Raw genomic sequence first — 23,784 nt, forward strand, 5'->3', positions numbered from 1 at the left:
TCCAGCAATGCATTATAATCTATCTTTATCTAGTTTATGCATAGCAGTCTAATATTTTCATTGCTGCTCTATCAAATTAAGTGTGTGGCATAACCACCCATGTTTATCTGAAATTGTGGGGCTAACTATAGAGATGGGAGATGTTAATTTTTTTATCTAAGCAGTCAATAAACAACCCTTTATAGCAATACAAATGGCAAAAGTCAAAAGCGTATTTATAATAGATTTCAGATTTTCTATTTCAGGTATGAAATATTTTATTTCATATCTGCTCATTTCATCAATAGCTTTATTTACTCAAGTGATTTTTTACAAAATACTTTAGTAGTATTTATTTAGTGCTTTGAAGATAAAGAACTGTATAAGTGCTTCAATACTGGTATTAATTTAGAGGCTCAGTCCAGCCAGGATTTTATTCTGGAAAGCCAGTTCAAGTAACTGCTTTTTTCATATTGCTACATATGTATATTTATAAATTTTAAAAAGGCACTGATCATTGAGTCTCCCATTACTATCTTTTGATTCCCACAGCTCCAAAAAGATCTGTCTTTATAAGTGTAATCAGTTCTTATTTTTCATTTCAGTTGTGTGTGTTTGTACAAGCAGTACATGTAAGCCTGTAGCTTAAAGATTTTTTTGCACAGTGATTCCATCTCCCCACTGTGGCAAAAAGTGCTGAACACTTACTAATTGTTTTCTGTGCATTGGTTTCACCTTTCTCCCCTGGTTTTCATTAGGTTCTGAGCTCATGCCCAAAGCCCTCTCCACCAGGATAGTGGGAGGCATTTGGTGGTTTTTCACACTTATCATCATTTCCTCGTACACTGCTAACCTAGCCGCCTTTCTGACAGTGGAACGTATGGAATCCCCTATTGATTCTGCTGATGATTTGGCCAAACAGACAAAGATAGAGTATGGGGCAGTTGAAGATGGTGCAACCATGACTTTCTTCAAGGTAAGTTTTATATTCTGTTTGAAAAGATGCTATATCCCGATTGTGGGGGGAAAGCTTGTGCACCTTGCTGAGAAGCATCAGATATGATTCCCACTGCTGTCAAAAGCAACTGAAAATCACTTTTTTGTGGATTTGCAAGGTAGCAAATGAATCAAATGCAAAATCTCTCATGGGAAAAAAAGGCAATTTCTCTGACGATTTTTGCTTGAAGTATTGAATTTAAGCAGTGGAGTAGGTGAAGAAACCTGAACACTTTGTTCAGACAGATCTCCTATAGTCGTGTACAAGAATTAGGTTTGTCGGATTAAGAGTTACAGTATCAGTTCAATAGCATTATACTTAATTGTAGTCTTTTTTCAAGCAACCAGACTACACTAAGGATATTAGTGGCTGGACTGAGAAAAACCTTTTGGACTTCGTATTTTTGAGAAACTTTTGAATGAAATTTGGGGTCCATATAAAAAACTCAGGTTCTTCCAGTTTTTCTATTCCTTTTAACCTGTTACTAAGATAATTCAATTTGAAATATAATGAAATATGCTGCATTTAAGTGGGCTTAAATTAGTGAGAAGTATGCATGAAGGGAGAGAAGGTAGTTTGTTCTCTAACTCTTTGTATTTGATACCAGAGAGGTGTCTCAGATCTTCCAAAGAGAGAGGTGTTTAACAATATTTGTCTGATCTTTGGTACATTTTGAAGACTTTTAGCTAGTATATTCTGTTTTTATAAGTTATTATGCTGTCACCTAAAGCTTTGTGGTGTCTCTTATATTGGCATTTGAAATTGGACAAATTGAGGTCCAAGGTAACTTGTAAACTGGTGCAGAAATTGAAGAATGTGTGCTCAGTTCCTCTCATTGGATTCAGAGAGTGTAAAATTTGTTTAGATATCAAGGCTAAATTGTCACTATTTAATCTTATGACCTTATAGCCAATCAAAGTGTACACATAGTTTTAATTTTTAAAAATAGTTATAGGGCTTTCACCTTCTGCTTGGAAATAAAAATCAATTCAACTTCAGTATCTTGGAATGTTTTAGGTTGCTTAACTTATAGCACACATCGGGAAGGTTCCGAGTATTTTCACCAGAATATTTGTTGGAAAAGGAGCTGATGAAGTTAATAGAAGGAACTAATCAATTAGAGGTCTCTTGATGTCAGGAAATATATGAAGCAGTTAAAAGAAACAGCACTGAAAGTTTAAAGACTGAGGTTTTTAGAAGTCAAAATGATTTTCGTCTCAGGACATAAAGAGACAACACAAGGTATATATTGAGTTACCGGAAAACACCAGAGGGCTTTAATTTCTTTTTTGTCTGGCAGAAAACTTTGAAGTTGTTCTAGTTCAGATTCGAATTGTGGACTCTAAAATGTTAGGAAGCAAGTTTAAATTAGCAGTGTCTTTCCTTCTGGTTGCAAGAAGCACTTTTCTCTGCATCTTAATTTTTGGTTTTCTTTCTCCCCACCCTTAGTTTTCTCTCTTATTCCCTCTTTTTCTTTTGTTGTATGTGCGTAATCTGTGGGGTTTTTAAGCACACAGAGACTATTTCTATTCCTCTGGATGTTTTTCTCCTCTGTGTATTAATATACTGCTCCCTTTTCTGCACAATTCTTTCTCTCTGCTCTCTTTCTTCTTCTGTTTCTATTCATCTAGATGTGCTTTGTGTTTATCTAGTATATTGTACCCAAGAACTAGAGAGGACCTACTTCTAATGAAATAGCAATTGTACATCCTGCGTAGAAGATTTTTGTTTGCAGTTAAAATAACCTAGACTTATACACAACAGAGTTATGGTGTCAGATCACATAATTTGGTGTTGCTTTTAGTACATTAACAAGTTCTCCTTCTTCACTATGAATGAAAACGAGAAATCAGAACAAAACATAGGATTTCTTTATTCAGCTAATACATTTAATGCCAAATTAAGGTTTATTCTGTTGAACAAATGTATATTCTGGGCTTTATGTGTGAACAGATCATGGTTAGTAAGTATTTTGTGACATGAAAATGCACTGATAGGTAAGAATTTCTGTTCCAGCTAGCAACCAAATTATCCCAAATATTTTTCTGATGTTATCTAGTAGTATGTAAATTAATTGGTATTATTTACCTAATGAAGTTGATCCAAACCTAAGCACTAGAATTAGCTACAACTGTTCTTGTCGTTCAGGCAATAAGTGAAAATCATGCTCAAAAAGAAAACTAAATGGAAACTATACAACCTCATTTGATTCCTTCAGTGTCTGAAGCAACTTCCAGGTGGAAATTAGTTTGCTTGATGTAAACGCTATTCACTAGAGCTACCTGTGTAAAGAATACAATCTAATTCAATGCATATTCCATGAAAGATAAACCAAAACATTTGTATACAGTCTATCTGCTAGTGTAAACTTTCTGGTAAAATTAGGTGGTTTTACCTAATGAGGCTGAGTTATCAGAAAACAGAATACCATAGTTCTGGTCAACATGGTAGATCTGTATTTGTGTGTTTTCAAAATATACTTCTATTTTGTATAAGCAAATTGTTTCAGGAATATAATTTCCTTACGTGAAGAAAATGAAAATGTGAGAAAATATTTTAAAATAAGAGTGTAAGTGGAATTGTCTTAAAAGGTACTACTAGAGTTGAACAGCTCATATATACTACTACTAAATAATAATATAAAAACAGTTAAGAACAGAAAACTGATAAAGGAAGACAAAAACTATCAGAAAAATAACTTAAGTGACAGAAGTAACACTGGAGGTAGATAATATAGGAAAGTATAGATAGTATAGAAAAGACAGAGGAGTTGCGTACGTTTTCTGCATTGTGTGTAAAAAAAAACCCCAGGATAAAAATTCACATTTTAAATTCCTTTCAGAATACTTTCTGTTTTATCAGTAAGCTAAAGGAGGGGTTTAAATGGTATATATTATATTCTCTGATATATAGACAAGTGAATGTCAAGTAGGAAGTAACACTGCCTTTTTATATGGCATTAGGGAAACTACTAATGAACTATTGTGTCGTGTTCTGGTGATCACACTTCAAAAATGTGTTTAAAATTGGAAAGAGTTCATTAAAGGTGAAAGAATGACCATAGGTTTGGAAATAAGCATTGTAGTTAGAGGTTAAAGAAGATTGGTCTGTTTAATCTGCTGAAGAGGTTAAGAAGTGACTTGATCATGGTCTGTAAGTGCCTTAATGGGAATGAGACTTTTGACAGTAGATGACTGTTTAATCTAGCAGAAAAAGGCATAACGAGATCTAATGTTTCAAAGCTGAAGTTAGGCAGATTCAGACTAGAAATAAGGTGCATATATTTAAGAGTGAGAGTAATTAACCACTGGTATAACTTGTCTAGGAGTGGGCTGGATTCATCCATCACATGCAGCCATTGTAAGGAAAATAGATACAGCATAGCTCAAACATGTTATGCTTTTGATTTAGTGGCTACTCAATGAAATAGATAGCCTTCATTATACAGGAGCTCAGATTAGATTTTAGTAGTCCCCTCCTACTTCAAAAATCTATGAGAGTATGAGTTCTGGGGGGGTTGCACAAAGATGATTGAGAGGATAAATTTATCATCTGTGTATGTTTTTCCTTAGCTGCTTTGTCTTGTTTTAATGAGAGTGGATTGAGTAAAACAGTGGCATTAAGCTGCAACAAGAAGTGAAGGCACCAGATGGTTTCCTAATGTTAAATAAAATTATCATATCTTGGTAATAGTTATTAGTTCCAATCACAGTGAGGCTCGGTGGCTGCCCATGAGACTGACAGTAATTTCTGCATAAATTATCTATATAGCAGTCCATTGAATTCTTTCTTAAAAAAACTTTGGAAGCTGGCCAAAGCTGTGTGGTGCTAAAAGAAAAGAAGAACATTTTTTGAAGGAGAACATAAATGGGAATCAGACAAACAAAGTGCTAGATTAAAACCTGCTAAAGTTAAAATCTTGGTGAGGGAGAGCACAGGGAATATAGGTTGAAAATACTCTTACCCTTGTGAGTCAAATATCCCTGTGAGATAGCTTCAATGAAAAAGGAGAATGTTGTCTCCAGAGGTTTATTAGGTCCTCCAGATCATTGTATGCCTCCTTATGGTCTGAGAAACACGACATTACAACTCCTTTTAGAAGCCAGAAAGTGAAGGAAATTTTCAGTGCTCTCTCCTCTTAAGATCTACTTATCTTGTCTGAGCATGGAAGGGAAGTAGTTTTACAAATCTGTTACATGCCTGGTGGGCCATTTCATTGGGCACAACAAAGAAAACCTTAGTATTATCCAAGAATTAGAAGGAAAGAAATGTGAAAGTAAATTCTAAGCCATATCTGCTGCTAGGCTTGTAGTTTCCACTCAAATTGTGGAGTTTTTCTTAGTTTCGAACTTCTCTTCCTTTCTTTTGGGTGCTTTTGTCATTATTGACCATTTTCAAGTTTCAGAAGCCTATCTTCCTTCCTGTTTGGAATAAAACAAAAAGCATTTATTATTTTCATGAAAGGTACTTATCTCACACTAACTGTTCTTGGATAACAATCTCAGATTTTTCATTGCCTTTGATTTCTCTGGTCTCTCAGTCTATGTTTCTCAAAATCTCAGTGTCTGTTTTCTTGCTGAATGACAGTTCTGAAATTGAGAACAACAATGTTCATTCCACCCTGCTTCTAATTATACCACAGTTCTCCATCCTCACACACAAAGAAACTACGACAGCACATATGCTTATATGTGGTCTACAATTTTAAGATTCTTTTTTTCTGAAGTCACTGTGTACCTTTGTTTTTCTTATAATTTTTCATATATGTACCTTTCAATGTCAGAATTTTTTTCTTTCTATGTTTTTGTACAGTTCCATGCACAGTAGAACTTTTCTCAGTTATGGTTACTAGGCATTCGCATACCAAATAGTAAAAAACAAAGTAATTTTTTGTTCTCTAATAGCAGCTTAGTGTCGTTACTTCCATATCACAAATTAAAGGTCTTCTCAGCTCTTCGTGAGAGTTGTATATTTTATATCCTTGTTTTGCTGATAAGGAAGCTGAAGCACTAAAAGGGAATGCATCTTTTTCAAGCTCACTTGGTGAAAGGCAGATAGGGGACTAATTCAGGAAAGCTGACTCACACACCTTAGAATTATCTGATAGACTATTCTATTTATCATTTACATTTGCCAGTTTCTTTCCTTTTCTCCTTTAGGACCCATTTTTATATCATATCTACTTTTCTACAACATCTCCCATTGCTTCCTGCACTGCTTTTTCTCGACAAAGATACCTGCTGCTGACCCTTTTCAGTTCCCCCTGCCTTGTTTTTTACACTAGCCATTTTGTTACCATCTCTCTCAGGAAATTTTGGGGGGCAACAATTCCTCGCTCATGTGTCTATCTTCCTCTTCCAAATTCTCAGCCTATTGTTAAAGGAAATAGCATGAAGCTCTACCTATACATTGCAAAATCTCAGAAATAGTGTCTCCAGGCTGAAAGAAGGAGCTGTAGGGGAATTTTCCCACTGCTTATAACTGGAGTACAAGTGACAGATCCCCTGACGTAAATGAAAGAATAGCAGCAAGAATAAAGGTATGAATGCCATGCATTTGTCATGAATGATGTTGGCATTGACATGCATAAAGCCAATATAACTTCAGTGGGTTTTTCAAACCTGGGTTTGAACATTGTAATAGACAAATGACATTTATATGTTTAACAAATAAGTATGCATGTACAAGCACATGGGCATATACACACATAGAACCTTTAGATGAATGCTGCAAATAAAACATGAAGTTTAGCAGTGCGTGTCAATTATTTGGTGGAATTGTTGCAAGTCAAAGATGAAAGAAACAACACTTCTGAGCTTCTCAAATATCCACTGACTGACAGTGACTAATGGAAAACAATTTTTTGAGTCCCAGCCTCCATGTGCTGATCTGGATAATGCTTAAAAAGTAATTGGTAGCAGATACCACAGATACATGTTCAGTTTGCTTTAAAATTATTTTGCTTTATAGATAAGTTGCATTTGAATGTAACAAATAGAGACTTGTTCTTCTGCATAAAAACACATGTGGCACTTTTGACTAAAAAGGGAATTGAATATAAATACCATGTATTCTTTTCTTCTTTTTCTTCTTTTTGATTGTCATGGTTTGGGCCTATCTGCTAGAAACACATACAGCTGAAATGCATTATTTCCCTTTTCCCATGATTATTCCCTCGTTGTAGGAACACCTACTCAGTTAACCACTACTACTTTGAATGTGCAAAAAAAGCAGGCACAGTTGCAAACCTTTAAAGCAAGGTCTGTGGTGGCGCCATACACTTATGAGAACTGAATCTGCAATGACAGTCTGTGAGAACGAGATATAGGCTTTGTCCAGAGACCTCAAAACACCTCTGCCTCACTGGGTTCTACTTATTTCCTTAAAAGATCAAAGAAGCTAGGAAGAGGTAGGTAAGTTAGATGATGCATTAACACAGACTATAACAAGAGCAGCAGTGCATTTGAATTCTAAATAGAAGAAATTCAGATAAATTTGGTACCATTAAGTTCTTTGCGGTGTGCTGTCTTTCTTTTGAATCAGAGGGCAGAAAGCAGAACTAATTCATATAAAAGGCCTCATTCCAACCAACTCTCCAGGTACTGGGACAAAGTGACTGAAATGGTTTTATGATGTCTTGACCCTTCCTCCTTCTCTGGGGTTGCCAGAGCCATTACTGTTCCTGCAGTAAATAAGAGCATATGTTTGGCTGCCTGTTGCATCTCAGTGCTGAGGCATGAAACTAGAAGTAGATGGAATGTGGTAGAAATCCACTACGTTTCCACCCTTGCCTTTGTCCATGCCCGTGGCTTTTCCCTTCCCTTTCCCCATTCCTCATTCCTTATACCCTTTTCCCCTGTTCCTACATTATGGGCTGAAAAAGATGAACACAAGAACTAGTCAACTTTTCATTTCTGCAAAGATTTATACTGCATTACGACATATATCCAGATAGTATGCACTCTTAATAAGCTGCCTGATAGCATGCTGTATTCATGAATAATTATGCTCCAAAATCACAAGATTCATATTTATCATTTACACCTGCATCTAGCTACAGTTCTTAGAAACTGATGAAACACGTACAAATGCTTTTTGTGGTCCTCTCAAAGAAATATACATAACTTTCCATTGAAATCAAGATTAGTCATTCACAACAATTAAAATATTGAATTAAATAGTTAACATATGAAATGGGTCCCCACTAGTTATCTTTGAAAGAAAGTCGGAGAGACATCAAAAATAAATTAAAAGTTGGCAATAGGAAAAGTCATCTTTGCCTTTGGAACAATTAATATTTTCCACAGCTCAGCATCTGTTTCTGCCTTACCTCAAATATTCATAGGGGAAAAAGTTTTATGCTGATCTCCCCACAGAACTCGCAGGTGGGCCAAACTATGTAACTTATGGTCCCATCTGGTTTTCCTGTTCCATAAGTATTTCTCAGTGTGAATATAATGTAGAGCTAAAACGAACATACCAGCAAGAAGCTGACATTTGTATTATTTTTCAGAATTGCATCTGACAACAATATGCATTAATTAGTGCACATGCATTAATGATCCATACTGTATGTACATGATGGGGTTTGAATAAAGCTGGTCTTTCTCAGTGTATAAGGTATGGTAAAATATAGCAAGATCTAATTGCCACTTGGATAGAAATATAGGATACAAGAGATCAGAGCCTGGGGCAGGGTGGGAAAATACTAATAAACTGTTCATTTGTCTGTACAAAATCAAGCCTGATGTTATACAAATACTATCCAGACCACACTTTGAGTCCTGAATTGTGTCAGGTTTTTTTTGCCAGCGAAAGTCAAGAATTTCTACCAAATGTAGCTTGTTCAGAGGAATGTTATAATCTAGATATTTGAAAAATCATTTCGTAGTTAAGAGAAACCCATTCTGTCTTTTTTTTTTTTTTTTTGAGAACATATAGTGATTCCACTGAAGACAAGAAAAGTAGGGGCTTGTTCCTTTGAAGTCAGGTGGAGTTTAATCAGTACTAATCGCTGCAAATTGCTTCTGGTCATATCTCTCAATAGCTTTCTTGTTGTGTTGTTTTGGGATCAACTTAAGCCAGTCTAACTGTGAGTAGTCCAACCCCTTCTGCCTTCAGCCTCAAGCTCTATTGGCTCTACGTACCATAGGGCTGTGGCAAGAGTCAGTCCAGCTTTCTGATCCAACTGAAAATGAATCTTTTTTTGTTGTTGCGTGTTTACTTTTCTATTGGCTCTACATACCATAGGGCTGTGGCAAGAGTCAGTCCAGCTTTGTGATCCAACTGAAAATGAATCTTTTTTTGTTGTTGCATGTTTACTTTTCACTTGTGAAGAAAGCTGCCCTGGCTGCTAGAATGCTAGAACTGATGCGAGGAGAGCAGAGGGTGTCCCTTTCCATGGCAGGGTGATCTTATATCACCCTGCTAAATGTGAAAGCCACTGGGAATCCACACCCTTTGGGAAGGAAGTTATGTTGCCTAGACATTTGGAGGTGTGAGGGTGAGAAAATCAACAGCGATATAATTGCTGATACTTCCAGAATGTATTTTGTCCTTATGTACTATTGTAGATTTTGTTTTAACTGCTAAGCCATTTTGTTTCCTTTCCTTCATCCGATGTGCTTCACTTTCTGGCCTCTTCAGGGCCTGTAATGGCACTGCTGACAGGATCAGTTTTAAGACGATGACTGAACTCTGGGTTCTGATCATAGGTTTGGTGGCAAGGCTTTTTCCTCAGAAATGCATAACCTAATTGCTGTCTAAACTTATCACCTTTCTCTCCTTCTCCTGCTGCTTTCCCCCAGGAGGCAGGGCAACAACACTTTCCTTTTCTCTTTTCAGCTTTTCTCTCTTTATGTCTTAGATCATGAGCAAGGTGAGAAAGGGAACTGAACTAGATCATAGAGAATCCTTCAGCTGCAAACAGCATTCTGTATGAAAGACAGATTTCAGAGTTAGGGTTTGCTGAGAGTACATCTAAGAACATTTTTAACTATCAGAGTCTGAAAAAAAAATCATCCTGCTCTTCAAAGCAAATAGATCTATCACCAAGTAGCCATGTAAAGTTTGCAGATTTGATCTATGACTCATCCTGGGAATGTGATTCAGAAACAATTCTCTAGAGTGAACTGTCTCTTAGTTTAGCCAGTTTTGTGTGAGATCCTGCCATATGCGCAACCTTCAGTGTTGAGTTCATGCCCACTGAAGCAGCCTGAAAGCCTCCATTCATTAGCAGAGGTGAACTCTTGGTTCTGCCTTGTCAGTTTATATATGATACTACTGAGGTATTGTCCAACTGCATTAGCATTGCTTTGTGTAGAGAAATATTTCCAGTGCCAGAAGTGCCCGGGATACTACCTGAAGTCTTATTATACTGATGAATTTCTTCTCCAGAGTTATTAATTGCTCCAAACAGAATGCTTGTTGAGATTGGTTAAATGACCCCTTTTGCAATACACCTATGGTAATAATTACATAAGCTTTATTGAGTATGGATGCCTTTTAAGCATTTTTCACTATCCATGCATTAATTGAACTTGCATTTAATGTATTTGAGATCCTTAATCTGCACAATATAGATTACCGATTTATAAAAAAAATATACTAAACCATGCTTTAGAATCATAGAATCATAGAAACATTTAGGTTGGAAAAGAACCTTAAGATCATCAAGTCCAACCATTAACCTAACACTGCCAAGTCCACCACTAAACCATGTCCCTAAGTGCTACGTCTACGCGTCTTTTAAATATCTCCATGGATGGTGACTCCACCACTTCCCTGGGCAGCCCGTTCCAATGATGGATAACCCTTTTGGGGGAGAAATTTTCCCAATATCCAATCTAAGCCTCACGTGGTACAACTTGAGGCTGTTTCTTCTTGTCATTCTTCTTGTTACTTGGGAGAAGAGACTGACACCCACCTCCCTACAGCCTCCTTTCAGGTAGTTGTAGAGAGCGATAAGGTCTCCCCTCAGCCTCCTTGTCTCCAGGCTAAACAACCCCAGTTCCCTCAGCCACTCCTCAGAAGGCTTGTTCCTTAGACTCTTCACCAGCTTTATTGCTGTCCTTTGGACACACTCCAGCACCTCAATGTCTTTCTTGCAGTGAGGGGCCCAAAACTGAACACAATATTCAAGGTGTAGCCTCACCAGTGCTGAATACAGGGGGACGATCACTTCCCTAGTCCTGCCGGCCACGCTATTTCTGATACAGGCCAGGATGCTGTTGGCCTTCTTGGCCACCTGGGCACACTGCTGGCTCATATTCAGCCGGCTGTTGACCGATACCGCCTGGTCCTTTTCTGCTGGGCAGCTTTCCAGTCACTCTTCCCCAAGCTTGTAGCGTTGCATGGGGTTGTTGTGACCCAAGTGCAGGACCTGGCACTTAGCCCTGTTGAACCCCATACAACTGGCCTCAGCTCATTGATCCAGCCTGTCCAGATCCCTCTGCAGACCCTTCCTTCCCTCAAGCAGATCAACACTTGCTCCCAACTTGGTGTCACCTGCAAACTTCCTGAAGATGCACTCGATTCCCTCATCCAGATCATCGATAAAGATATTAAACAGAACTGGCCCCAAAACTGAGCCCTGGGGAACACCACTTGTGACTGGCTGCCAGCTGGATTTAACTCTATTCACCACAACTCTTTGGGCCTGTTCATCCAGCCATTTTTTTACCCAGCAAAGAGTACACTGGCCATGAGCAGCCATTTCTTTATGATCAGAGTAGCCTACTGATCAGAGGATTATCTGCCCATGAACATGTTGGACCAAAGATAAGCAAGATATTTCTTAGCATTTTTTTAATTTGTTCAGCTGTGGCATGTGATTTTCAATTTACTTATCAATTTTTTGTATAGGAAATTATGGGAGAGTTATCTTTTCTCACATCTTAAAAACAGAGACAGTCACTCATAATAATGGTGATGATCATAAATAGTATGTTCTTTTATGCTGAATTTGACTTATGTTCTCAAAATAGATATTTAAATATAATTGGCAACAAAAATCCAGTTAAGTTGTTATGTGAATTCTGTCGTGAGTCACTGTGATTTGAGGGGACCATGAGAGCTTTTATTATATTAATACATACTACTAGTAAACTATTATTTTTACTTAGAAACTAGGCATTATGAAAATTAACAAAGGATGTAGTATTGCTTACCTTAAAATATTTGTATTTGAGTAGTCTATCTTGGCATTTGAGAACTGAAAGCAGCTCCCCCTCAATGAGCTGTAAAATACAGCAAATATCCTGGAGGCCTTTGAAGACAACTTTTTTGGTCTTTCTTTGAAGAACTCTTACTTTCTTGTGCAACAGAAGGCCAGTGGTAAGATAGAAACTGTTCTGTTCCTCTTTCTGTTGCTCTCACCGTCTTTCTCTTTCTCTGACTTTCATTTTTTATTTTTTGATAGAGGAGACACTTGCCTTCCTTGACTTACAAGGAGTCCTCCAAAACTCTTAAGAAGCTTCTATATGACATGTCTGATAGAAGTTGTGTGTACTCTTTCATACATTTCCACTTTCTGAAAAAGGAAAATGCATCCCTAAAGGAATTTCCTGTGAAGAAGGAAGATTAGCACCAAACATTTTCTGTGATTTGTTTGGAAGGCTGTCTAGCTCTTCTTTTACGCTTTTACCTTATCTGGCAAAGAAACTCTGAGAATAGTTTCTTTTATGCTAGAATTTCTATCTAAGCCTATCCAGGTAGTTATCATTCAAGTGTATTTTTATTCAGGTTGAATTGCTGAGGAATTTTCTTGGATTGAACAAAACCAACAGTTTGGTTCCTTAATTTATTTTATGGTTACACCTAGTATTTCTGATGCAGCCTTTGTTCCTGAAGTACAGGGATGTTGAGCATAGTTCATTACATATGTGCAATCCAACAATTGTATTCTAGTCAGAGGTTTGACTACCCATAAAATCAGAAGTTAGCAGACGAAACACTGCAATTTCAGTTATAGCTTCCTCTTCCAGTCACAGGTGCCTCATACAAGAAGTCTCTCCTTTGAAATTAAGGAGAATTTTTTTTTGTACAGCCTGTTCATAATGAAGATTTGGCTGTCTCAGTGGCTGTATTTTCAAATCAGGTCATCAAAGATGAAAAGAGAATGGAAGGGAAACAATAAGGCTTATTTCATAAGCAGTATTGAGGCCAATATTTTTATATTTTTATTCAGCTAACAGTGGATTTCTGGACGGTTTTTTTTCCAAGAGAGAGCTTGACTTCTAAATACTCCAAATAAATGTCTTAACACTTCCAAAAACCATTAAGTCTCTTGTCTTAATCCTCAGGTCTTCAATTTTCCTTTCAGAAATAGAGAATTACTTTGATAAGTTGAATCTCTAAGTTTTAGTGGAATAAATCTAACAGCAAAACCACCAGAACCAACAAATATTGCAGCTGTAATGTCAAATACAAAATCAAATTAAAAATATCTATGTATGAAAATTAATTAATTTTACAAGAAATAATATTAATAATTCTAATTCCATAGTAAAATTGACTGACTTAACTGGCACTGTAGGGATATTTGTCTTATTTTAGACTATTGGCTTAAGGGCTGTGACGAGTTTCTTTTCTTACAAGTTGGCACTGAAATGAACACAAAAAAAACAAAGAGAAAAATCTCTTTAAAATGATAGAAAAAGTTCACATTTTGGCTTACAGTCCGAGTTGGACTACGGCCAAAATTCTCGTCTGTGTTTGTAAACATCATATTTTAAAAGATTGAACTGGTCACAATGAGTGTTCCTAAAAGTAAGCCAGTGATTGCAAAATCCAGGCCTTGAAAAACAAAAGTAAAAATAACAAACAATAAGCACAGTCTACCATTTTGCTTTGCTCATGTGACTCCATATGCTTGATAATATTAGAAGTTGAGTACATTTATCCTCCACCAGCATGGCAGATGTTGTTGTGTCATAGCTTGTCATTTTTTTTTACATTTATGAGTCAAATTAATTTTTTTTTAATTAAATTAGTGTCACAGGTGCAGGCTTTTGATGTGTGCACCAGTAATGTGTTTGCATTGTTTGCATATTTTGTTGGAAGTATGTGGTAATCTTGGCATATTCTATGCCAGAATTTTCATGGAAACTTTAAATTGAAGGGTACAGTTCAGCAAGTTGCATCAACTGAATTACTAAAGCTCAGTAGGTGTTAATCAAGAAATGATGAAAAATCTGAGGAAATATACAGATTGCCATTTCTGAAACCACTGTAAGCTCCAAACATTTTTATGTTGTCATCCTCTAAGATAGTATTTGGATTTCCAAAATTGTGGTATGATTTAATTTGCAACTGTTAGAGCAACTCTTAATGCATTTAGAGGAACGGGACTGTTGTTTAAAGTAGTTTGATTGTTTCCTTGTTTATCCTGGATTAAAAAAGAATAGCAAGAATAAGCAAGCAAAGGAATTGGCATAGTAAATTTTTAGAACATAGAATCACCTTTAAGCCTGAAGATGACAACGCTGCAGTTATTGATTCCTGTTTCTTTAATTGTATAGTCAAGTGCTATTCACATGTTTGGGTTTCTGCATGCATATGGGACATTAGTAGGCTGACATAGCAAAACTAACAGCCTTGTTTACAGAAAAGATAAAATTTGCCCACATCCAGAACAAGCTATACCATCTAACAGATTCTGAATCGTTAATTATCTTTTGCAAATTTTATTTTTCTGTACTTTTGGGCTTCTTGGTTAGAAGGTGAAACAGAGGGAATACAATTAAACCTAGGATAGGATAGGGTAGGACAGGACAGGATATTTCAGTTGGAAGGGACCTACAACTTTCATCTAGTCCAACTGCCTGGTTACTTCAGGGCTGACCAAGTTAAAGCATGTTGTTAAGAGCATTGTCCAAATGCCTCTTAAACACTGACAGGCTTGGGGCACCGCCCATCTCTAGGAAGCCTGTTCAAGTGTTTGAAAGGGGTCTTAAAAATTATTGTTAAAAAAATCATTATTTCTGACCCAACATTTTGAAGTAAGAATTTTGAAGTGGCTTGTTTAGAGACTAAAGTAAAATGTATACAGAAATCTTTATTAGAGAATAATGCAAGATATATAGTGTTTCAAGCATATTGTTCCAAATGCATTAGATGTCTCTGTCTTGTACACTTTCAGGCTATATTTTTAGTAGTAAATAAAACAGGCCAGGACCATTTTTAAAGTGAAAGTCACTGGGTTAAACTCTCTTTTCCATCAAAATTAGGATGTTTATGCATGATCACCTATTAGGAACAGTCTTTGGTATGTACTTGACATCTCTTGAGCTATTTATTATCTTGGGGTGGAGCCCAGCTATCGTTTGGGAGGTTATTCCTTAGGACAGGCCAAAACTGTTCCAGGCCCCATGCTAACAGATGGTATGGACAATTATGAGCCTCTGTCCTGGCCCTGTTTTGTTAACTGTAAGATGTGAATCATAGTCTTGATTTGGATATAAGTTAGTGAGAATCTTCAGCAGTTTTGCTAAAATATTGTCAGTAGAATGAATTATGTTTGACTCTAGTAGAAAAGTTGGCTAAAGAGGTAAACACTTTTTTTTCTGTCCTGCTCCCAAATCAATTTCTTTTTTTTTCTTAGTTGTACTGGTTCAAATTAAAGCAAATCAGTTGTGGGAGTAACCTGTTAAAATATTTGTACAACCTGAAAATCCTAAGATGGAACTATATCCTTGTTTCTTACTTCTTCTTTCTATGCTTCTTTCATAACTAAGTTGCCATTGATTTCAGTAGGTATTAGGTGTTTCAATACCTTTGTGAATCTAAGCTTAAAGCCATACAAGGAAAAAAAAAAGAGAAAGAAAAAAAAGAGCTAATTCCAAGTAAGACCATACACAGAAAAAATTGTGGCCGTTAGAGCTTAAGGAATCTGAAATTTCACCAAAACAAAAAAAAAAAAAGAAAAAGAAAATCAGTTAAATGTTACACATCCAGAGGCCTGGACTAGAGGAAAGCCGAAGTAAAATGCCAATAAAACACCAATGGTTTAATAGTTTCACTCTGTTTGAAGCCAAAATGTTGTATTTGATCTTTAATTTAAAAATGCAGTGCTTTTCTTTTTGTCATGCTGGTGTTTCTCACAGCTTTATAAATGAGGACTATTAGATAATTGATATTACTTATCATTTTCATTTCAAATTAAATATTTCATTAGTGTCATATGTGTCAAGAAGAAACTATTTCATTTTACTTGAAAAAAGAATCTTTGATGTCTTTGTATTCAAGGACAGCAAAACAAACATACTCTTTGTTCTGATATTCTCCAATGTGCATTACTGATTTGTAAATATATGTTTGGATCGTATTTTAAGTGATGACTAATTTCAAGCTTATTTCCACGGTGAACACCATGTATTTTGAGATGGAGTTTTTAAGTAGGACCCAGAATGACTCCTCATTTGCTTAAAAAATTCAAAACCAGATCTACTTTGCATAATTTTACATAAGCAATGGTTCAGTACAAAAGGAACAAACCTTCTTCTTTTCCACATACATACACATAAATGATTACTACATGTTTGTCTGAATAATTTGCACCTAGTGTTTCCCCTGAAGGTACAGGAAACACACTGCTATTTTACCGCACTCCTTTTGTTGAAGAGGAAGTGGTGTCATTGAATAGCATTTCCTCATCAGACACTACAAAAGTGCCAAGTTGTAGCAATCAATAGGGAAATAGCAGATGTGAAGGTTAGTTGGCATCAAAGAATATGAGTGGAAGACTTTCCTATGGGAAAGAAAGTGCTTCATTACACTTCATCTATACTAAGAATATTGGTTCTATCAAGCTTTCAGAAAATTATAATATGATGGCTTTCATGTCTCCAGCTCTGAAAGAGTCACTTTAATAACAGTTAAAAAGTTAGATAGTTATCTATCAGGGGAATTGCACTAAGTGATCAGGATTTTAGTAGTTTTAAACTGGAATGCTGCAGTTTCTTTTTTCTCTGAAGAAAGCAGATCCAGTGCAATGACTCTGGGACAAGAATTGGCTCCCTGGGTGATCACTGTATTGTAGACGAGTGTAAATTCTGCTTTTGGAACATGTTCATAGGAAACAAACAACATGTTATCATGTCTCTAGAGCATAAATATTTAAAGACTTTTGTTCAGAAAGTTCCTTGGTTTGGGGCTAGCTTGGATATTTATGTATGCTTCTTTTTCTGAACAGCATAAGCAACTTTTCAATGTTTGTCCACACAGTAACTGCTGCAGAAAAAGTGAGTTGCAATACATCAATCAAGTGGATGCTCTTTAGAGAGATTGTCCTACAGGGAATGGGAAAACTGGAGAGTCAGTAAACAGAGTGATGTTGAGCTGGCAAGTCAGTGGATCATAGATAGTATTTGTCAGTATGAGAGCTTACAGTTGCTGATAGCAGTTGAATGCTTTTCTGAGCAAGCTGTAAAAAGGAGCAGGTGTTAGTAATGATAGAATACTTGCAGGGAAATATTCACTGATGGATGATTTCGTTCGTTCACTCTGCAAAATTGTGAGATACTTTGTTTTCAGGAAGGTGAATTAGAGATTTTGTGTGCTTGAGACTGAACATGGGGGGTTTTGGCCTTAAAAAAAAGCCCAACTCCTTAATTATATATCTTTCTCTAAGAACACCTCTAGCTACAGGGGTGAATAAATGTTTCTTATAAAACATTGAAGCAATTTTCTCGCCTCACTGATCTTTAAATTAAAATACTGCTTAAAGGAAATTCTGCCCCTAGTCTGCTCAATTAATACTTAGAGCAAATTATATTTATTGGCAATGCGGAGGAGGAGTCAGCATTCATTATCTAAAAGCACCTTTCTCATTGAAATCCAGCATGGATTGAAAATGAATTGTCCCTGGTCCTTGAGCTCTGTTCACACTAATAAACAAATAAATGCACTAGAGCACACACTGAATCCAAAGGTTGCACTGACAGTTTAGATATTTAGTGCCAGAATGGAATTTGATTTACTGAGTACTCTGCAGTGCTTCAGCTTTCTGTGCCTCCGAAGTTCACAAGGGGCAGAACTGAGGGCTTTGACATTAAGAGCTTAAATGAACATCACATGGTATCTGTTGAGATTGCTCTTTCGGCTTAGAATGCTGTGTAATGATGTTTACAGGCAAGTTGCTTCCACCTTCAGTTCTTACAGATACGTTTGGGGACAAGAGAAAATTATTTTGCCTTTGGCTTTAAAGTGAAGCTGAGGCATTCTTGTCATGCAGTAGCCCAAGACCAACTATTTTGTACCTCAATAAACATAGCCAAAAGTATTATAAAAATCTGTTAAATCATCTCTCTCTTTTTTTTTTCATTTTTGCTGCTTTCGAACAACAATTTATCAAAGCAAGCAAAATGGACATAGCAATAAAATGTAGAGCTGTATCTAACATGTGAAGTCATTTACAGTCTGGACTTTATTAGACTTTTATTTTAGGTAGTAAATCCATATTAGTAATGGAGAAAATAACCTTATTAGTTAAAGTTAAATGTCAGCTTCTTGAAGTTATGAAAAAATTTAAGCACTCAAAGCTGAAATCTTCAGCCTTCTTAGTGGACATGGACAAACCTGTTTTTCTATTGCTGTGTCACAATGTTTCTGTGGTTGCCCAGAAGCAATGGCACACCCTTTCAGCCAACTGTATCTCCTGTGTGCACTGAGGTTCAGGGTCGAGTTTACCTGTAAGTGAGATGACCTGTAGGTGAGTACTCTGACAGCTATTCACCTGTTCTAAAATCTGATTTAATCAAGATTGCTTTAGAAGTGTAATGACCCCCCTTGTATATTTTTAGTTCACTTATTTTATCTCTTTTATAAAAAGCACTGGGTATTGTAGTTTTCAGAGTGGGAAAATATGGTGTGAATACATACAATATGGAGCACGTTGTCTAACTGTGTTTGCACAAATTCCATTAAAATTAGCATTTTGCAAGCTATCACAAAAAAAGAGAAAAAAATGAAAATCTCTGTAGACCAAGATTAGTGACAATATTTGATTGTCACTACAGGTAGGTGTCTCGTTTATTAAATATTGCAATTCAGCTAATTAGACTATACAAACCGTATTATTTTTCACTGTAGGTCTCCTGACAGTTTTCTGAAAACAATGAGCATTTTAATTGATTATGAAAAAATAAAGTCAAAAGAATTAAGTTAAACTTCTTTTCCCCAGGAACTACATCATAGTGATGCAGTAAAAGATTAGGAATAGAGCTGCTTCAAAGCTCAGCTGCAGGAAATTTAACACATGCATGCAACCAGGTGCCCTGAAGAAAAATGTTTGTCAGAATAATCTGATTCTGTAGTTAGGATAGAATAACTTTTTATCATAATCCTAAATCTAAGAAAAATTTTTTTCATAATCCCATGCATTATCAAAACAGTTGTATCAGGTGAAACTTTGTACATTTTACTAAGGACAGTAGTTTTATTACTGTCTTTTTTTTTAAGCCCTGAACTTTGTATCCCTATGCAACTAAATCCCAGTGAGTTGTGCTGAAAGTTTCCAGCTAAATAGACGGGTATTAGAACAGATCATTAATTTGCAATTGTAGCCTTCTATGTACAGTTACCAAAAGCTCTTTCTTCTAAATTTTAACTTAAAGTAATACACTCAGAGATACGCTTTGCCAGAGTGCTTTCTGCTAAATTGGTCAACAGAAAATACATGAAAATTTGCTTCAGGATATTCACAGATTATTGATGCAGAAATATGCAGAATGAAAACAGCAGTGCTGGTGCTGGTGCCATCAAATGCATGCCATTAATAACTTTGGGGTATTATTAAATTCACTGTGTTTTACTGAAGCAAGGAACTAACAGCAGTTGGGATTTGAAAGATCTCAAGGAACATATAGTTTCTTCTGTATGTTAATTTATACTTAGGAGTCATAGAATAATCCTAGAATGTCTGCTGAGCTGATTTCCTTCCCCTAGCTCCTTTGTGGCGGCTACTGAACCATACCACTCCTTTTGTATTGATAACATTCAGCTCTGTCTTCTGGTTGTCTTTATGGTCTTGATTGCTCCAGGTCAGTTTGGTCTCTTGGGACATATCTGAAAAAAGAATTCTTAAATTACAGCTAATGCTTGTGAGTAATTGTGCTTTAAATTCTACCTATATAGAAAATTATTTTAGTTTTACTGTACTGTCAGAAATAAAATATCATACACCAATGCACTTTCTCATGAAAACAGTATCTTGTTCTCTCATCTGTTTACAAGACAATTATACCATGCTCATTGCTATGTTAACTTCGGAGATTTGCAGCTCAATTACCGGCTAACTATCATTTTAGTGATAATGGCTCCTGTTGTGGTTTTTTTGTTTGATTGGTTTTTACTGTCTTACATTTGTTTGTCTCCAATATCCTAGGCACTGTATTAATGTGGATATGCATTAAAGCCATAGTGCAGTTCAAATAGTTAAAATCTGGGTCAAATTAGCTATGTGCTGCAATTCATAAAAGGCACAAAATCCTGAATGGAATCCCTGCTAGTCACATGATGAGATGATAAGAGGCAGTAAATGCTCTGAAGCATCAGTGATTTAATTTTCATGTGGTGACAAGGCTTTCCCTTTGTGGTAGAATCCCACATGTTAATGTGATGATCTGGTTACTTTTTTCCCGCAATAAACAAAGTTATTCAGCTTTCACATGTCCAAACATCTTCCTGTCATGGAAGCTTTTTCCCTGCATGGGCCATCTGGGGTCTTAACAGCTTGCTTGCCTCCAGCTCTTCTGGTTATTTCCTCAGCTTTGTTGACATCCTCAGTATACACAAAAGAGAGAGCTGTTTTATTAGAGAGACAGTCGTACAGAAAAAAACAGCTGTACCAAAAAAAAAAAAAGCAAACCAAAAAACCCAAAACAACGAACAAAACAGCCCACCCCAAAAACCCAACAGCACCCAAAACAGAAAAAAAAAAAAAGAAAAAAGCAAGAAGTAAATTAATATTAACACTTAACTGTTGTGTGGCACCCTGAACCTGTCACCATTTAAGCAGTATCACAAAACTGTGACCAGAAAATCTGAAATTCGGATCTTAATTTTGAAATTCATAGTACATGGAACTAGCCTGTTCGTTGAATCTAACTTAAAACATGCACTTTTATGTTCACAAGTCTAGTTTCCGTCTTAAAACACCACAAAACCCAAAGGAACTGGGCTGTAGAATTTTCTGAATATTGCAGTTGGCTAAAATAACAAAGAATCAAAATCCAAATTAGAAAAAAAAAGACATTCTGCCAGAGAGCGTTTTCTTTTTAAAACAAATCTACCTTACTTTCTCTTCTCTTCCCATTGCCTTTTTAGTTTGTTTTTTTGTTTGTTTGTTTTTAATTTGAGGCAAAGTTTATTTCTGAGAAAAATTACTCTTCTGTGCTGAATGCAATTCACAGAAATAATGCCCTGAAACAAGGTATGATCAGTGTTTGAGTTGTTTTAATCTTTGAGTCTTATTCTTTCAGGTAGGTTTGCTATTAACATTTTTATCCCTGCTAACCAGGTGAAATTAGCTGAAGATTTCAAATTTCTTGAAAACCTTTTGCTTCATTCATATGTATATATGTTAGCTTTTATTTAAAGACGTGCTGAAGTGAAGGAATGGCCCATCCCCACTGAAGTTTAATGGATTTCAAATTAAGGGAGGAATTTCCCTGCATTTACGAGGTTGCAGAGCTGATTTTAAAATTTTCTCAAAAAGGGGAGGATAAGATTAATGAAAAACAATTGTATTTTTAATAATATGATCTTTGAGCCAAGAGTTACCTGTTATGCATTATAGTAAAAATAAGCAGTTTCAAGTGGTTAAAATTATCCTCCTTAGATGCTTCAATTTTCTGGCTGCATTTCTTTTCTAATGTTATATTTATAACAGTATAGTTTTACATTATAGACTATGGTGGTTCTTTTAAAACATTTATGTTTAATTATTTAAACATAAATGTTTCTTCTTACACTTTAATACTCTAAAGGTTTTATGTAGTGGTGAAACAAAATTTATCAAATTTGTTTGAAAAGCTATTTTCAGACTTAAGTGTCTCAGCTGATTTCTTTGCTTTTTATTCCTGAAAAACAAATGTCGTTAGACCATATTAGAAGCTGGTTTCTTGAAAAATTCTCTTGAAACTAAGACGATTGAAGTGTAGAAACATACACAAGCTACAGTACAATATATTTTATGTGTGTTCTATTTCATTGTGCTTCTTAAACTTAAAAATTTATTTGTTAAGCTCAGTTATCTTTTTCAGACAATAAAGAAGAAAATTCTCAGATTCAGGTGTGCAGCATTGAAGTTTATCCGATTTCTGCCTACAAAATGATTTTATAGGGGAGTTACTCTTATCAGAAATTTAAAATAAGCTGGATATTTAAATATTAATAATAGCACTGTTTTTTAAGGGCTCTCAGATAATTTGATGTAAAAAAAATTATTATTACTTTCTTAACGTCTTTATCATTTAATATTTTCTCAGAGTTTTTTAGTGCATGGCTACAGCTGATGATATAAGCTTGTAAAAAAATAAGCCTATCGCTTTAAATTACAGCTGGTGGAACTACCACAACGGGTTTTTAATGCTGATTCCTCCCCAACAGCAGGTATCCTGTCGTTGCACATTATTCTAAAGTCGTAACATCTATGTTATACCTTTCCATCTGCCTAGCATTGATATTTATCTCAGACAGCAGAGATGTAAGTGCTTATTAGGTGGCCCTAGATCAGAACACTGCAATCCCTTTTAAAGTTCAGAAAGGAAGAACACATCTTTGTGATTATTAGGTTTCAGACCTGAGGTTTAGGTGTGGGGTTTTTTTTATTCCTCAGAAAGTTTCTCTTTAAATCAGGTACTGTGAAACTACATGCAATGTTTTTTCCTTATTGTATTTCTAATCCCTATGATCCCTTTGTGTTATTTCTGCACAATAATGAGGTTGTTAAATACAACTAGACCTAACCCTAAGCCCTTTAGTCACTTATGCTGAGTCCTCAGTCATTAGTCTTATGGTCCTTTTGTTTTAAGTTCTTTCATTATGGTTTAAAGCCATTAAAGCCATGGTTTAAAGCAACTATTTGAATAATTTTATGCCATGAATTTTATGAGGCATTGATGCTTAGCTTGACATGTATTCTGTTTTCCCAACAACTCTCTTATACCCTAATCTGATCCTTTCTTTGCTTCCAGACCACACAATGGCTAGTTATTATTCTCCTTTAGGTCCTGATTTAGTAGGAATTATCCAAGACAAATAACATATGGCTAGTGATTTCCTACAACATGCCATTCTTTAGCTCTCAAGTGACTTCATTTCATTCCAGCCCTTAGGAATGGCTGACAGTATCTAAAATTCATATTTATGCAAGCAAGAAAAAAAGGCTGCCTTAAATTAAGATGCAAAATAAAATAAATTTATTTTTATTCTCTCCTTTCTCAGTTGAGAGGATAGGGGGGGTGACAGAGTGCCCTATAAAAATATTTTCAGGCCCAATGATGTATTTTCCCACAGGATGAAATTGAGAAGAATCTTCCAGAAGGTCGGGTAGAAGTGGAAGGTGGAAGTCTTCCCTCTCCCCACTCCTCTCTTTATTTCCTGAGCCCATCTGAAGTCTCTGCAAGGTGGGAGGTGTATGGACAGTGAGAGTGCTCAGGGTCCCTAATTTCCTCATCCTGTTCTAGTCCTGCTGTCTAGTGAAAGTATCTTGTCCTTGCAATTGAAAGTTCTCCCAAAAATTTATGTATGCAGAAAAGGAGTTTCTGACAGAAAAAAAAAATATTTCAGTGGAAAAATCTCATCAG

At 35.9% G+C, this 23,784-nt stretch overlaps 1 protein-coding gene across 4 annotated transcripts in view; it reads left to right on the plus strand.

The window, feature by feature from the left end:
- The window catches only part of GRIK2 (glutamate ionotropic receptor kainate type subunit 2), a 421,417-nt gene that overhangs the window by 322,581 nt on the left and 75,052 nt on the right, over positions 1–23,784 (plus strand). For all 4 annotated transcript variants that reach the window (XM_069804941.1, XM_069804944.1, XM_069804945.1 and 1 more), the window contains one exon: positions 738–955. In XM_069804941.1, the coding sequence (XP_069661042.1) occupies positions 738–955 (218 nt within the window). The remainder of the gene's footprint in view (positions 1–737; positions 956–23,784) is intronic.

Source organism: Haliaeetus albicilla, chromosome 17 (genome assembly GCF_947461875.1).
Source record: "Haliaeetus albicilla chromosome 17, bHalAlb1.1, whole genome shotgun sequence".
Taxonomy (NCBI): Eukaryota; Metazoa; Chordata; class Aves; order Accipitriformes; family Accipitridae; genus Haliaeetus; species Haliaeetus albicilla.